The 18,363-nt window shown below is 42.9% G+C and overlaps 1 protein-coding gene across 1 annotated transcript in view; it reads right to left on the bottom strand.

Moving 5' to 3' along the window:
• BEND2 (BEN domain containing 2) overlaps positions 1–7,681 on the bottom strand; it is a 171,173-nt gene extending 163,492 nt beyond the window's left edge. The window contains exon 1 of the mRNA XM_060137380.1: positions 7,672–7,681. Within this exon, the coding sequence (XP_059993363.1) occupies positions 7,672–7,681 (10 nt within the window). The remainder of the gene's footprint in view (positions 1–7,671) is intronic.
• Positions 7,682–18,363: the final 10,682 nt, after the last annotated feature.

Below are 18,363 nucleotides of genomic sequence, written 5' to 3'. Positions count from 1 at the left end.
GAATTTACTGCTGCGGAACAGAATAAAGAAAAAAGAATGAAAAGAAATGAAGACAGCCTAAGAGTCCTCTGGGACAACATTAAACACAACAACATTCGCATTAGAGGGGTCCCAGAAGGAGAAGAGAGAGAGAAAGAACCCGAGAAAATATTTGAAGAGATTATAGTCGAAAACTTCCCTAACATGGGAAAGGAAATAGCCACCCAAGTCCAGGAAGCACAGAGAGTCCCATACAGGATAAACCCAAGGAGAAACACACCGAGACACATAGTAATCAAATTGGCAAAAATTAAAGACAAAGAAAAATTATTGAAAGCAGCAAGGGAAAAATGACAAATAACATACAAGGGAACTCGCATAAGGTTAACAGCTGATTTCTCAGCAGAAGCTCTACAAGCCAGAAGGGAGTGGCATGACGTATTTAAAGTGATGAAAGGGAAGAACCTACAACCCAGATTACTCTACCCAGCAAGGATCTCATTCAGATTCGATGGAGAAATCAAAAGCTTTACATACAAACAAAAGCTAAGAGAATTCAGTACCACCAAAACAGCTCTACAACAAATGCTAAAGGAACTTCTCTAAGTGGGAAACACAAGAGAAGAAAAGGACCTACAAAAACAAACCCAAAACCTTAAGAAAATGGTAATAGGAACATACATATCGACAATTACCTTAAACGTGAATGGATTAAATGCTCCAACCAAAAGACACAGGCTTGCTGAATGGATACAAAAACAAGACCCATATATATGCTGTCTACAAGAGACCCACTTCAGACCTAGGGACACATACAGACTGAAAGTGAAGGGATGGAAAAAGATGTTCCATGCAAATGGAAATCAAAAGAAAGCTGGAGTAGCAATACTCATATCAGATAAAACTGACTTTAAAATAAAGAATGTTACAAGAGACAAGGAAGGACACTACATCATGATCAAGGGATCAATCCAAGAAGAAGATATAACAATTAAAACTATATATGCACCCAACATAGGAGCACCTCAATACATAAGGTAACTGCTAACAGCTGTAAAAGAGGAAATCGACAGTAACACAGTAATAATGGGGGACTTTAACACCTCACTGACACCAATGGACAGATCATCCAAAGAGAAAATTAATAAGGAAACAGAAGCTTTAAGTGACACAATACCAGATAGATTTAATTGATATTTATAGGCCATTCCATCCAAAAACAGCAGATTACAATTTCTTCACAAGTGCACAAGGAACATTCTCTAGGATAGATCACATTGTGGGTCACAAATCAAGCCTCGGTAAATTTAAGAAAATTGAAATCATATCAAGCATCTTTTCTGACCACAACGCTATGAGATTAGAAATCAATTACAGGGAAAAAACCGTAAAAAACACAAACACATGGAGGTTAAACAATATGTTACTAAATAACGAAGAGATCACTGAAGAAATCAAAGAGGAAATCAAAAACCACCTAAAGACAAATGACAATGAAAACACGACAGTCCAAAACCTATGGGATGCAGCAAAAGCAGTTCTAAGAGGGAAGTTTATAGCAATACCATCCTACCTCAAGAAACAACAGACATCTCAAATAAATCGAACCTTACATCTAAAGGAACTAGAGAAAGAAGAACAAACAAAACCCAAAGTTAGTAGAAGGAAAGAAATCATAAAAATCAGAGCAGAAATAAACAAAATAGAAACAAAGAAGACAATAGCAAAAATCAATAAAACTAAAAGCTGGTTCTTTGAGAAGATAAACAAAATTGATAAACCATTAGCCAGACTCATCAAGAAAAAAAGAGGGAGAGGGGGCTTCCCTGGTGGCGCAGTGGTTGAGAGTCTGCCTGCCGATGCAGGGGACACGGGTTCGTGCCCCAGTCCGGGAAGATCCCATATGCCACGCAACGGCTAGGCCCGTGAGCCATGGCCGCTAAGCCTGCGCGTCCGGAGCCTGTGCTCTGCAACGGGAGAGGCCACAACAGTGAGAGGCCCGCGTAGCGCAAAAAAAAAAAAAAAGAGAGAGAAACAGGACTCAAATCAATAAAATTAAAAATGAAAAAGGAGAAGTTACAACAGACACCACAGAAATACAAAGCATCCTAAGAGACTACTACAAGCAACTCTATGCCAATAAAATGGACAACCTGGAAGAAATGGACAAATTCTTAGAAAGGTATAACCTTTCAAAACTGAACCAGGAAGAAATAGAAAATATGAACAGACCAATCACAAATAATGAAATTGAAACTGTGATTAAAAATCTTCCAACAAACAAAAGTCCAGGACCAGAGGGCTTCACAGATGAATTCCATCAAACATTTAGAGAAGAGCTAACACAGATCCTTCTCAAACTCTTCCAAAAAATTGCAGAGGAAGGAACACTCCCAAACTCATTCTATGAGGCCACGATCACCCTGACACCACAACCAGACAAAGATACTACAAAAAAAGAAAATTACAGACCAATATCACTGATGAATATAGATGCAAAAATCCTCAACAAAATACTAGCAAACAGAATCCAACAACACATTAAAAGGATCATACACCATGATCAAGTGGGATTTATCCCATGGATGCAAGGATTCTTCAATATACGCAAATCAATCAATGTGATACACCATTTTAACAAATTGAAAGAGGAAAACCATATGATCATCTCAATAGATGCAGAAAAAGCTTTTGACAAAATTCAACACCCATTTATGATAAAAGCCCTCCAGAAAGTGAGCATAGAGGGAACCTATCTCAACATAATAAACGTCATATGTGACAAACCCACAGCAAACATCATTCTCAATGGTGAAAAACTGAAAGCATTTCCTCTAAGACCAGGAACAAGACAAGGATGTCCACTCACACAACTATTATTCAACATAGTTTTGGAAGTCCTAGCCATGGCAATCAGAGAAGAAAAATAAATAAAAGGAATACAAATTGGAAAAGAAGAAGTAAAATTGTCACTGTTTGCAGATGACATGATACTATACATAGAGAATCCTAAAGATGCCACCGGAAAACTACTAGAGCTAATCAATGAATTTGGTAAAGCTGCAGGATACAAAATTAATGCACAGAAATCTCTTGCATTCCTATATGCTAATGATTAAAAATCTGAAAGAGAAATTAAGGAAACACTCCCATTTACCACTGCAACAAGAAGAATAAAATACCAAGGAATAAACCTACCTAGGGAGACAAAAGACCTGTATGCAGAAAACTATAATACACTGCTGAAAGAAATTAAAGATGATACCAACAGATGGAGAGATATACCATGTTCTTGGATTGGAAGAATCAATATTGTGAAAGTGACTATAGTACCCAAAGCCATCTACAGATTCAATGCAATCCCTATCAAATTACCAATGGCATTTTTTACAGAACTAGAACAAAAAATCTTAAAATTTGTATGGAGACACAAAAGACCCCGAATAGCCAAAGCGGTCTTGAAGGAAAAAAAACAGAGCTGCAGGAATCAGACTCCCTGACTTCAGACTATACTACAAAGGTACAGTAATCAAGACAATATGGTACTGGCACAAAAACAGAAATATAGAATAATGGAACAGGATAGAAAGCCCAGAGATAAACCCACGCACCTATGGTCAACTAATCTATGACAAAGGAGGCAAGGATATACAATGGAGAAAAGACAGTCTCTTCAATAAGTGGTGCTGGGAAAACTGGAGAGCTACATGTAAAAGAATGAAATTAGAACACTCCCTAACACCATACACAAAAATAAGCTCAAAATGGATTAAAGACCTAAATGTAAGGCCAGAAACTATCAAACTCTTAGAGGAAAACATAGGCAGAACACTCTATGACATAAATCACAGCAAGATCCTTTCTGACCCACCTCCTAGAGTAATGGAAATAAAAACAAAAATAAACAAATGGGACCTAATGAAACTTCAAAGCTTTTGCACAGCAAAGGAAACCATAAACAAGACCAAAAGACAACCCTCAGAATGGGAGAAAATATTTGCAAATGAAGCAACTGACAAAGGATTAATCTCCAGATTTTACAAACAGCTCATGCAGCTCAATAACAAAAAAACAAACAATCCAATCCAAAAATGGGCAGAAGACCTAAATAGACATTTCTCCAAAGAAGACATACAGATGGCCAAGAAGCACATGAAAAGCTGCTCAACATCACTAATTATTAGAGAAATGCAAATCAAAACTACAATGAGGTATCACATCACACCAGTTAGAATGGGCAGCATCAGAAAATCTACAAACAACAAATGCTGGAGAGGGTGTGGAGAAAAGGGAACCCTCTTGCACTGTTGGTGAGAAAGTAAATTGATACAGCCACTATGGAGAACAGTATGGAGGTTCTTTAAAAAACTAAAAATAGAACCACCATATGACCCAGCAATCCCACTACTGGGCATATACCCAGAGAAAACCATAATTCAAAAAGACACATGCACCGCAATGTTCATTGCAGCACTATTTACAATAGCCAGGACATGGAAGCAACCTAAATGCCCATCGACAGATGAATAGATAAAGAAATTGTGGTACATATATACAATGGAATATTACTCAGCCTTAAAAAGGAACGAAATTGGTCATTTGTAGAGGCGTGGATGGATCTAGAGACTGTCATACAGAGTGAAGTAAGTCAGAAAGAGAAAAACAAATAACGTATATTAATGCATATATGTGGAACCTACAGATGAACCGGTTTGCAGGGCAGAAATTGGGACACAGATGTACAGAACAAACATATGGACACCAAGGGGGGAAAGTGGCCAGGGACGGGGGGGGTGGTGGTGTGATGAATTAGGAGATTGGGATTGACATATATACACTAATATGTATAAAATGGATAACTAATAAGAATCTGCTGTTTAAAAAAATAAATAAAATAAAATTCAGAAAAAAAAAAGAAACTGGACCACCTGGCCCATGTACTATGTGTTCAATGATATGCTTTTAACTTTTAAAGGATACAACTGGTATTACACAACCACACTTTGTGGTGACCATGAATTCCCAAACTTGTTCTTTAAAAATCAATATCGCGATTCCCTGGTGGTGTAGTGGTTAAGAATCCGCCTGCCAATGAAGGGGACACGGGTTCGAGCCCTGGTCCGGGAATATCCCACATGTCGCGGAGCAACTAAGCCCGTGTGCCACAACTACTGAGCCTGCGCTCTAGAGCCCAAGAGCCACAACTGCTGAGCCTGCGTGCTACAGCTACTGAAGCCCACACACCTAGAATCCATGCTCCACAACAAGAGAAGCCACCGCAATGAGAAGACTGCACACCACAAGGAAGAGTAGCCCCCGGTCGCTGCAACTAGAGAAAGCCCTCGTGCAGCAACGAAGACCCAATGTAGCCAAAAAGAAATAAATTTTTTTAAAGGTGACATTTAAAAATAAAAAAATAAAAATAAATTATCAATCCTTATGATAATAAATAATGCAGAAATAATGTACAAAAGTAAATGTTGTTATCAAACAAATTAAATTCAAATTGAATCTCACAAAATGTGAAATAGATGACTACAGGTAAACTAGATGTGAAATATCAACTTGGTAAACCATTCTAATGAATATGAAAAATAGCACAATATGCCAAATGTATGGTCTCTAAATGGGTTTTTTTATTTCTTAAAGTTGATCTGAAAAAGAACATGTTTAAGCTTGAAGTATTAACTCGTAGATCACATTTACATTGCATATCTTGGATTCAGTACATTTATTTGCAATAGACCAAAGTATTAGAATAAAGTAACTAGCTAGTATAAAGTGGTGTGGAAATGGTACTAAATTAGGAATCACATGGTGTAGGCTCCAATTCAGGCTCTCTAGCTATCCAGGGGTATTAACTTTGGGCCAGATACATCTACTCTTTTGCCTCTGTTTTCTCATCCATAAAACTTTGGGATTGAGTTTGGAGAGTCCCAACTATTAAGTACCAAGACTTCATAGTCTTCATGGAAAAAAAACAGAACATTAGAAACTACCTACTTATCCAAACAAAAGGAAACTGGTTAAATAAATTATGGTATTTTCATATGATGGAATGGTATATTGCCAATGAGAAGCACATTCTCAAAGAAGATTTATTAATATTAGAAATGCTTGTGAAATACTTGCTTCTTAAACGGGGGTAAGATTCAAAGCAGAAAAATACAGCATAATCTTAACTTTGAGAGCAGAAGGAAACATACCAATGGTTATCTCTGTGTCACTATCTCTGGGTGGCAAAATTATCTTCATTAGACTTCTCTGTATTTGTTAAGATTCTCTACAATAAAGCTTAGACTTTATAATCAAGAGAAAATAACAAAGGCAACTGAAATTTTATTTTTAAGACAAGTTTTTGTATATCAACTGATCTTTCAAACTAGTATGAGTAAAGCTACTGACAACTCCACTAAGATTTCTCAGTTAATTGGCAAAATTCTAATTCCTTTAGGTATATGCATACCCTTCAGAGGCAATTTTTAAGACATTATAATATTTAGAAGTTTTTTGAAGATTATGGTCCCAAGGTGCAAGGAACTAAGTTGCCATGAACTTACCAGATAAGGCATTAGTTCACAATGGTGAGGGCTGAAACCTGCGTTTCACATGACAACTAGTGCAAAGAATATGCACAGCAAAACAGGGCAGATTACAATGGCCAGATCATTCCGATGTTTTTAGCAAAACTGTGCGTCAGTACACTGAACAATCACTTTCTAAATCTTCTGCCCAGGACTCTAAAAACCAGCCCTTCTACTCTCCTAGTCAAACTTTAGAGACTACAAAGTCGGCCCGTTGGGGGATAATACCACCAAAATGTGTCCCATCGCCCAGCACTTGCTGCAGGCAGGCTTGAAACTGAATCGAGCCCATGCCCTGCTTTATAAAAACAGTGCGTAGAAAAGTTGCTTGTGAAATCTCTACTTGTAAACATTGAACCAGTTGACCACTTCTTGTCATAAAACCCCAGAGCAGTCCTAATTCGGGGAGAACCGGGTAGAAGAGTGAGGGAAGCGATCCCCAGCAGACTAAATTAGGATCTTTTCTACCGAACTACCATGCTCAACCATACTGCCGGCGGGATGGGTCCTGGAGCTTGCACCGAAGCACTCCCCTGCTTTACAGTGGTCCTCACATTTTGCAGTGTTCTGACTCCCGCATCTGCCCTCTTGAAGCAAAGAACAGGCTCTATGCGCGGGAATTTCTCCACACACACATCTTTATTTTCTTTCTCCTCATTTGCATATTTACTATAAAACAACGAGGCTGCCCAATCTGTCTTTGGTCAAACGCAGTTACGATCTAAGCCTCAAAATCAACGTCTCAATCTCAAAAGATGTTATAATGAATCAACTCGCTTGTTTATCAATTCTTTAAACTCAAAATTCTATATAAAATTTTGGTGGTGAGCATGCTGTAGGGTATACAGAAGTAGAAATATAATGTTGTACACATGAAACGTATAATCTTATAAACCAATGTTATCTCAATGAAAAGCAAACCCAAAAAGAAATAAAAATAACGTTGTAACATTAAAAAAATAATTCTATATAACGTCGGAGAGTCTTGGTCCTTCCTGGACCCCTACCTCCTCCGACAGGGAAAGAGAAAGGATAATGGATCAACTTGTCCCAGAAAGTCAGCACCAAGTACTTAAAAAATAAGTAGCCAAATCTCAAAAGCTCACACGTTCTGGCATCCTGCGAGAGACGGTGAGAAACACACCCCACCCCCCGCAGCGCTGCTGCAATTTGAGGTTGCCAAAGGCAGACTCACTCTTCCAGCAAAGCAAATCCTCTCCTCCAAAGAGTGTCCCAGCCGCTAAGCCAAATCGCTTTCCTGGAACAACAAGCAGTGCTCAGCAGCTGCTTGCGGTGCATGCGCATGAGGCCTTGAAAAAAAGTTCAAAGGAAAAACCGCTGCTGCGCAGAACTGCTCTGCAGCTAAAGCGTGGCATGCCGCCCTCTGGGGGGCGCAGGAAACAACCGCGGTCGCCCACCCTCTCGCGAGAGGACGGCTGTTCTACTACGGCCGCTAGAGGTCCTGTAAGGAAATACCGCCCTCATGCAGGAAACGAGGCCGGGCCTCGCCACGTGCTGGCGCCACGAGAACCCCGGGGGCGGAGCCAGCTATGGGTCACCTCAAGTCCCAGGGACGCCATGAACCCTGGAGACCTGAAAACCCCAGGATTCCCTCCATCCCTCAGGACACCATGAACTCTGCAGACACCTCGAGCCCCAAGATCCTCTCAAGCCCCTGGGACGCCATGAACCGTGGGATCCCGGAAGCCCCCAGAGCCCTTCGTGTGCCTGGGATGCCACAAACCCTGGGACCCGGAAGCTCCAGATCGCCTCAAGCCTTAGGGACACCAGGAACCCCGGGGACCCCAGAAGCCCCAGATTACCTCAAGCCTTGGGGATGCCATGAACCCTGGGACCGCACAAGCCCCAGATGGCCACCAGCCCCTGGAAGCTATGAACCCTGGGACCTCGAAAGTCCCAGAGCTTTCAGTCCCTGGGACACCATGAACCCTTGACCCCAAAAGCCCCAGGACTAGCTTCAGCCTCTGGAACGCCATGAACCTCGGGTACACCCTGAGTTCCTGGGATGCCTTGAGCCTCAGGGACGCCCTGGACCCAGGGCTAGACTCTGCCCGCAACACCCGGGTTCCCACGCGCGCCCTGACCAAGCTGGGACCGCAGCCGAGAGGCCACCACCTGACGCGCTGTGGCCGATTAACAGCCAATCCCACGGTCACGTGTGCAGCCCTCTAGATGGGCTGGGGTCAAAACCTGTTAGAGCCTTTCCCCGGGTGGGGTGAAGAGAGGCAGAAACTATTGGGAAAGCTTCGGGGAGGGCCCCTTACCCTTTTCCTCAGACATCGTGAGGCAGGGAGCCCAGCTCTGACTGCCTCCGGCTCGGCGTCTGCACTGCATCCGGGTCGCAGCTGTGCACACCGGAAGACAGACTGTAACGGACCGAGGCGGTAACGGAAGGCGCAAAACCCGCCCAGGTTTCTGCGGCTGCGCAGTAGCACGGGGCGTGTGCAGTCGCCTGCAAGGGAGGGGGGGCCGAATGCGCGACGGAAAGTGTGGCGCCATGCCTCCTTCACTTTATACCTATATGCAGATGTTTTTAACTGTACTTTTTTCCACACATACAAAAAGCAATATGAACTGGTAGCCACCAGGGTAATTCCACCCCTTACAAAATGTTCTTCACATACAACACATCATAGAAAAAGTGTAGAATGTAAGAGATTTGAGTTCAGACTTTGTCTAAGGTTTTCCGGGGTTTGTACTCATATCCAACACCAGCTTTGGGAACAAATCCGGAATAATCCAACTTTCGAAATGTGCCCTTAATAAGGCCCACTAAATCTGTGCCACCCTGCCCTTCAGCTGCACCACTCTCTATTTGCCATTCTCCACTGTAAGAAGTCAGTATTACTGTCCCATATTAAAGATGAGAAAACTGAGGCTTAGTTTCATTAACTTGCTCAAAGCCACAAGACTAGTGGCAGAGTTAACATTTGAACACACGTATTACCCCCACCCCATAGCACATGCTCACATCCCCTGTTATTCTACCTCCTGCTCAATTGCTTCCGGAACTTTCTCACATCCCTTGAAGCCTGTTCCAGTAGGACATCTGTTCTAATAAAATCTACACCAAGACACTTTCCTACAGCCCCCTGGTAAGGAATGAGTAGCTCCTTCTCTAGGATTCCACAGTGGGTTCCCGTCACCTCCTTTTAGCACTTAAGTCACTTTGCCTGTTATTAGAAATCTTTGTAGACAGTCTTCTCACCTAAGTTCCTGGAGAGAAGCACCACATCTTGTTTATATTTAAATGGCACTTTCTTCACAAGGTTCTAAGAATTAAATATTATAAAATATAGAGCACCCACCACAGTGCCTGGAATTTTGGTTCCGTTTCACTGTGGCAGTTATACAGTGACTCTTGGCACTGTGCATCTCCTCATTTGGGGGGAAAAGTGAGAGAGAGTTTCTTCACTAGTAAGTTTCTACCCACTCCTTGGGTAGAAATGTAGAGTTGCTTCACTGGGGTATGGGAGTGTAAATATGTGTAAGAGGGTGCACAGGGAAGCTGAGTAATAGAAAGGATGCACTATGCTGGTGTTAAAATCAAACACAAACAGAAACCAGTCTTGAAAATTCCCTGAGCATACAAAACCAGTTTAGTCACACAAGCAAAGTTTAATTTAGTTTATTTTGCAAAGCAAGTGAGGCTAACTTAACCTGGGTCACTTCTTGCTTATGCCTCTGAAAATCACAGGTGAAACTTAAGTTATTCCCCAAAACTGATGAGGTGACCACTAACCAATTCCCTTTCATTTAAGAAAATTCTAATATTATAACCAATCACTGTGAAGAAAATCACTGCGTCCACACTATATAAGCTGCTTTATAACAATATACTTCTGAGTCTCATTCCATGTTTTAGTTTCAGTGCTCCTGGTTTGCAAACTGTTCTTTTGGTGTGTGCAAAATAAATTTTCTACTAATTACTGCCTCACCGATTCATCGGTTTCACTTTTTTTTTCTGAATTTTTGACACTGGTACTCCCTTTCAACCTCACATTCACCCTTTAGCCTGCTCTGTGGAAATGGATATGGACCCTTAAGTTTTCCCTTTGCCAGTAGCACAGTTTAAGCTTCTTTCAGTAGGAGGTGCTGGAGAAAGATTGTGGAGGGAACAAGTTTTATCCTACAGGGCATATTGCCGGCAAGTTCCAGAGGGTCGATTTACAGCAATTTCCACCAGTACAGCAGCACAGTGATTTGTATCATTCAGTCATAGTTGTGCCCTCTTGGGCCCACTATCAGCCCTAGAGGTAGTAACTGTTCCTCAAGCTGTTATTCCCATATTCTTTAGAGTTTTCTTTTTTTCTTACTAGCCAGTCCCTCATTACTCCAATCCACTGTTATACTTAATACGTCTTTGTGTTAAACTTTCTCTGTTCCAATTATTGTGTGATTTTTTTCTCTTCATCGTACACACAGACTGATCCACTCACCCAGTGTACCCAATGTCTGTTCCTGGAATGTAACTGAACATCCAGCAGATGCTCGACAACCCCTTCACTTTCATTTCTAGTCAGACCTCTCCCTTCTTTCACTTGACCCCTCTTCTCCATGAAGGGGCACAGAATGGAAGGTGGAAATGCTTTCTTAACTGTGGTTCTCTCCTAAGGCCAGCTTTCTTCTCCTAGTCTACCTAAGCTGCATCAGGCTGAATGAGTAGGGTGGAACATAGTGCCCAGGAGACCTTGCAGATATGGGAGAAGTGGGAGGAGACGCTGGTAGTGCCATCAACCTAGGCTTAGGTATGAGCTGAGCCACTGTCCCTACAGAAGAGGATGTCTTTCTGTCTTTCTTTCTTTCTTTCTTTCTTTCTCTTTCTTTCTTTTATTTTGGCTGTGCCAGGTCTTAGTTGCAGCACACAGCATCTTCATTGCGGCATGCAGGATCTTTAGTTGCGGCATGCGGACTTCTTAGTTGCAGCACGCAAACTCTTAGCTGCAGCATGCATGTGGGATCTAATTCCCAGACCAGGGATCGAACCTGGGCCCCCTGCATTGGGAGTGTGGAGTCATACCCACTGGACCACCAGTGAAGTCACCAGGTTGCAGTAGTTTTGATGGAGTTGGCTGGAGTTTTGATAGATGGTTTGATACCTGGTCTGGGAACTAGATCCACGTGCATGCCGCAACTAAGAGTTCCAATGCCGCTACTAAACTTGCCACAACGAAGATCCCACGTGCTGCAACTAAGACCCAGTGCAGCCTAAATAAATAAATAAACTACTGCAACCCTGATGACCAACCAGGCACATGAAAAGATGCTCAACATGACTAAGCATCAGGGAAATGCAAATCAAAACCACAATGAGATATCACCTCACACCTGTCAGAACAGCTATCATCAAAAAGAACACAAATAACAAATGTTGGCAAGAATGTGGAGAAAAGAGAACCCTCGAACACTGTTGGTGGGAATGTAAATTGGTGCAGCCACTGTGGAAAACAGTATGGAGGTTTCTTTAAAAACTAGAAATAGAACCACCATATGACCCAGCAATTCCACTCCTGGGTATATACCCAAAAGAAACAAAAACACTAATTCGAAAAGATACATGCACCCCAATGTTCATAGCAGCATTATTTACAATTGCCAAGATATGGAAGCAACCTAAGTGTCCATCGATGCATGAATGGATAAAGAAGATGTGGGATATAGATAGATAGAGAGATAGATAGATAGACAGATATAGATGAATACTCTTCAGCCATAAGAAAGAATGAAATTTTGCCATTTGGAACAATATAGATGGACTTGGAGGGTATTATGCTAAGTGAAATAAGTCAGACAGAGAAAGACAAATACTGTACAATGTCACTTATATGTGGAATCTAAAAATACAACAAACTAGTGAATATAACAAAAAAGAAGCAGACTCACAGAAATAGAGAACAAACTAGTGGTTACCAGTGGGGAGAGGGAAGGATGGAGGGGCAATAGAGGAGCAGGGAATTAATGGGTACAAACTATTATGTATAAAATAAGCTACAAGGATATGTTGTACAACACAAGGAATATAACCAATATTTTACAATAACTATACATGGAGGGTAACCTTTAAAAATTGGGCATCACTATATTGTACACCTGTAACTTACATAATATTGTACATCAACTATACCTCAATAAAAAATTAAAATTAAAAAACCAAAAACCAAAAATGAAATAATTGCTTATATTCAATTCAAATTATTCAATTTTAAATAAATAAATTTTAAAATTATTGATCCAGCAAAAAACAACAACAACAAAAACCAACGCAACCCGGGGACGGATTTCACAAGGCAGTACTGAAGGCTGCCAATCAACCTGAAACGCTGGGGGCTGCAGAGCCCAGGTGTGGAACCTCACACTTGACCAAGACCTCTGTCCCTGCGTCCTTGCTGCCCCCTCCCAACTCCCACCCCACGGGGCCACGACGGGGCTGTTGGATCCAAGGCCTTAAGAACACTTCCCAGTGTGGGGGGCGGGGGAGGGGTGGCCACAACACAGGAACAAGTTTGACCAACTTACATTCTCTTTGTAGAGACAGGGAAAAGCCCAGGAGAGGCACAGAGCACAGCCTGCGTCCCAGCGGTTGTGAAACTGCATCCCATTGGGTCATTAACGCCGAGATGTGTGTGTGTGCGCATGTGTATACGTGCACGTCGGGGGTGGATGTGCGTGAGAGAGGTTGGGGGGAAGATGGGGCTACGATGGGGGCTGAGAATAGGAGACTCTCGAGGGAGGACACAGGGGTAAATAAGAGCCAACCCCTCTCCACTGCTGTGTGACCTACAAAGAGGTGGTGGCATCGGGCGAGGGAAGTGTGACAACAGCTTGTGTGCCTCCCAGGCTGAGCCTGGGCCTGGGACCCCGGCTCCAGGCAGCAGTGCGGTGCCCCCCCCCCCCGCCCCAGGTGGTGGCACAGGACTCGGGACCTCTCCTCACGTGCCTTCTTTCTGGCGGCGACTCAAGTCCCACGTGGCTTCCTGGCAGCGGTGCGTGGCTCCTGGGTGGGGTGGGGAGGCCCGTCCACACCCCATCACACTTTCGTGCCAAGAAGCGGCCGCAGCGCCCGCCGCCCTCCCCGTCGGGCCCGGAACTTTCTTCTCCTGAGGGAGGTGCGTCCGGGTCGGCAGCGTGGAACCCAGCTGGCCGGCGGTCGAGGCTTCTGGTTGCCTTCCTGGGTTCTTCCCCGGCCCAAAAGCTCACCTAAGACCCCTGCTACAAGCTGGCCTTCCCAGACCTCGGGCGATCTGGAAAGTAACCGCTAGTATCATTTGAAAGGAAAAGGTGGTTGTGCTGGACCGTCTGCGGGCTGTGCTGAACCCAACAAACAACTCGGGCCGCCTACGCCTCTGAGACGAGCTCAGAAAAGGTGGAATGAAATCGCTGGAGTCGCCCCCAAGGACAATAAGTGGATGGGATGACAAGGAGGGCACAGCGCACCGTGGACGATCAGTTCCCTTTGCTGAGAGCTCTCCTCCCTGCCCCCGATAGCTGCCAGAATGATCCATCCAGAATCCAGGTCTGCTTGTGTGACCCCGCGCCACCCCCCAGTTTATAATGAATAGCTTCCAAAGCACAGCCCTTGAGAGCCATCCAAAGCTGACCCAAGGGCCTTCCTGTTCCAAGGCTCGTTCAGCTCTCCAGAACCCATGTTGAAATTCATTTTAAGAATGAATTAAAATCTTCTTTAATATCAAGGCCACATAGCTGCTTTCCTGGGGCTCCAGTATATCAGGAGTGAGCTGTGAACAGGATATGGAAGAGGGAGCAGCAGTGGAGGGAGAGGCGATGCTGGAATAAAGGGACAGTTCCTGCACCCATTGTGTCAAGCTGCTTCCCATCCTCCAACTCCCTGACTTCTCACACCCCTGGAAGGAAGTCGTGATCCTCGCCTCTGAGACTTTAGCAAAGTCCCACAGACAGAAATCAGCAGAGGAGGGGAATCTAACCCTGAGTCCCTTGGGTACATCTTTCTCTCTCCAACCTCTCTGTAACATATCTGGAAAGAAACTGATGCTTTGGGACCAAGATAGTGCTTCAAAAGCAGAGACCAGGAAAACACCAAGGGGTCCTTTGTAGACAGGGTAAAGCCAGGAGGAGCCTGCCCTGAGGATGTTAGGCCCCAGCACACCCAGCGGCCTGCAGAGACCTCCGCATCAGGGCTCCCCACAATGGAGCACTGGAGATTCTCCACTGGGGCTCAGGGGAACACTATAGAAGATTATCTGCTATTTAATGTAATCCTCTTCTGTTAAGTTTCAGATCTTGTACTATTTTATAACATGCACAGGAGTATGTGTATTGACCTTTTCCTGAGGGGCAGCCCCGTCCTGGACTCTCGTGGCTTCCCAGGGCTGAGCCCTCACTGGCTGCTGCCCCATTACACTGCAGGCTGTGAGGATTGCTTCATAAGCCTCTGAACCAGCTCTTCAAGCTCCATGAATTATCCCACACCACAGCAAAGAGAGGCTGACGACAACTGGACCCTCCCCCTAGCCGACCCAATGGCAATTTCTAATAGTCTCCATTTTTACTGGTCTCTAGAATCCCACCGGGAGCAGCTCAAGCCCTCCCCCTTTTTCTGAGCCTGAGGTCCTCACATACATTCCACCCCAGCCAGTCCTCCCGCCCCTAGCTCTCCCTCTGGGCCAGTTCTCCTCCAGACACCGCCTCTCCCCTTCCTTCGTGTCTGTATCAAGAGAAGGGCTCCTTGTGTCTGAGGGCAAGCTCTCTGTCTACACACCAGAAACCCCAGGCCCTTTTCCCTATCTGGAATGCCAGAGCACAGCCAACCTACCCCAAAGGAAAACAACCACCCCTGGCCAAAGGCTTACTTCACCCCTTTAGGTACCTTTGATCGTCTTTGGCTACCCAATTACTCCAGTTGCTGGAGGAAAGATGTGACAGTGTGATTCTGAGGCATTTCTCATCCCTTCTGTACCCCACTCACACTTCTGCTAGAGTCACTCCTGAAATATCAGAATGCCCCTGAGATTCGCTTGCTGTCACTCTACAGTTCCCATTCTAACTAATGAAAAATTATGTCCACTCTAACCTGGGGAGGCTTTCAAAGAAACAGGTCAGTAACCAAAGATAATTGAAAACAAATTCTAATATTTACTTGTTTTTACATATTCATTGAAGGGGCCACAAATCATAAACTGCTCCTAACTCCTCTAAAATTCCCGTCCTTCACAGCTCTCAGCCCTCACGTCTGCCCACTCCCAGCCTCTCATGCTATGAAGCCACTGATATAACGTGTCCTTGTCACGTTCTCTACCTTATACTTTTCATCCCATGCCTTAAGCTTCAACTATCATCTTTACATGCATGATGATCAAATATGTGTGTGAGACCAAGAATGCTGGTTGTCTACAAAATCAGTTCTCCTTTTCTTAGATTAAGAGCCTTTTGACTGGGCATGCAGCCGCCTAGTTAAAAGACTCCCCAGAGCCTAGGAGTGGCTGAATGTGAACATGGATGTGATGGCAAGAGTTAGAACAACCATACTGGGCCAGGAGATGGAAGCCACATGCCGAGGAAAGCAGAACAAGATGAGAGGAGTGTGGATCCCTGATAATATGTGGAACACCTCCTACTACCAACATGAAACAAGACAGGAGTACGTTTGTATCTTTTTGAAAGTCCTGAGATTTGGGGTCTCTCTGTTAAAGTACCCAAACCGATATCCTAACTAATGCAATAACTGAAGGAGAGAGGAGGAGGCATTTTTACTCCTCTGTGCTTTCCTTTCCTTGCAACGCCCATCCCTCCAGGGATTTTTTTTTTTTAATCATTCTTGGAACAGGGGCAGCAGAGGATGGAAAATCCACATCCTGAGAAGACTTCTCCCACAGAAGGACCTGGCTTCCATGCAGCTCCCCAAAGGGCCGTGCAAGCTGCTCCACAGCTCTGGGCTAACCAGCTTTTCCTCATGCTCCTACAGGCAAAAGGCCGGGGCGAATGGATCTTTAACTATGCCACTCCCCGTGTAGCTCCCTCTTCCTTTCTCTTTCATGTTCTTTCTCTTCATGATTACAAAGCCCTCTCCCATCCCCACCAAACCCTACTTCCTCCATTAAAAAACATCCTCTCTGGATGTGGCTGGGGCTTCGCCGGCCTATGTTTGCCATTTTCAATTTTTCAGAGTCTGTTGACTGTAATCTTGCTGCTTCTATGTACCTGTGCTTATATCCGATCCTAGGCACCCAGCCTCCTGGACAGAAATAAAGCTGGATTCTTGGATATATTTTGGAAGTGTGCTAGAATTGGTGAACGGAAGAGTCCTTATGTGGCAGCATGCTGTACTGTGATGGCCTTCAGCATCCTCTTCATAAAGGAGCTTGGAAAAATGCCAGAATTCAGTTACCATGAGATATAAATATTAAAAAAAAGGACTTATCTGCTGAAAATAATGGAAAGAATGGTTAACCCTGTTATCTCTGAACATTGAATGAGATAAAGTTCCAGCGGCTGTTCTCTATTTTTGTTATTGGACCAATGTTCTATATAATTAGGATGTAACCATTTAATACTCAGACTTTCAATATGTCTGTAACAGTCAACCTCAGTACTGTCATTACAATATTACATTCTGCATATGTCATTCTGTTGTGTCAGATACCAGTTTTTAGTGAGGTATCTTTAAGGCACATAGTAGAAAACAAAATTGGTAAATTACTCAAGTTCCTTTCACTGTGATTTGGAAACGATAAACCTTTACAGAATAAGACTTCTTTTTGGACTAGCTTTTTTATTAAAAAAAAAAGGTCCAATTTGTGTTGGTAAGGACTGCATTCATATTTAATAATGCCTGCTTTTCCTCTGGTCACACTATTTTCAGCATTAACCAGAGTACCTCTATTCTTAGCAAACTGTAGTTTATTACAGGTGTTTAAACTATTTAAAACAAGCCTATGCAGTTCTTAAGGAGGAAGATAAATGAGATGTGACTTGAGAGTACGATTGAGAAGATGTTCCTATTTAACATAAAAGAATTCAGAATACTTGATTGGTGTTATCGTCTCTGAAACCTCTGATTAAGTATGGATGTCTTAAGCATAAATTTGACCAGCTAACAGTCATTCTCTAAATAAGACTATATGCTTAGAGTAAAAAGAGCTAAACAGAACAATTACATAATGGTAATCTTATATGTGTTTTTCACTTTTTTTGTGTTAGATCTCTACATTTTAGTTACTCCAAAATGCAAACGTTTTTGTTTTTAATACAGTACTTTAAATCTAGTTTATGTTTCGTCTATCAGCTTGAACAGGAATCTTGTGTAACTTAGTAAGTGATGACAAAGTTTTCAAATCTACTTACCATATACCAGGGCATAAATGTCTTTGAGCTTTGATGATAAAGGAAGACCTTCAGTAATTTTCATCAAGGCAAGAGGAACATTGGAAATGTGACTTGTAAATTTTGTGGTAGGGCAGTTATTACACATTTATGGTTGCAGTGCAAAATACACATCCGGCTTTAAAGATGGCACACAAACAAAAAGAATGTAAACTATCTCTTTAATAATTTCATATTAATTACTTGTTGAAATGATCATAGTTTGCATAGATTAAATAAACTATTATTAAATTGATTTTACCTGATTATTTCTACATTTTATGTGGATATTGGGAAATTTAAAATTACATATGCTGCTGGCATTACATTTCTTTTTTCTTTTTTTTTGAGGCAAGGAATACGACTTTATTTGGAAAGCCAGCAGACTGAGAAGATGGCAGACTAATGTCTCCAACAACCATCTTCTGGCATTACATTTCTA

Source organism: Lagenorhynchus albirostris, chromosome X, assembly GCF_949774975.1.
Source record: "Lagenorhynchus albirostris chromosome X, mLagAlb1.1, whole genome shotgun sequence".
NCBI classification, from domain to species: Eukaryota; Metazoa; Chordata; class Mammalia; order Artiodactyla; family Delphinidae; genus Lagenorhynchus; species Lagenorhynchus albirostris.
Note: the sequence above shows the minus strand (reverse complement) of the source record. Positions and strands in the feature narration are given on the sequence as shown.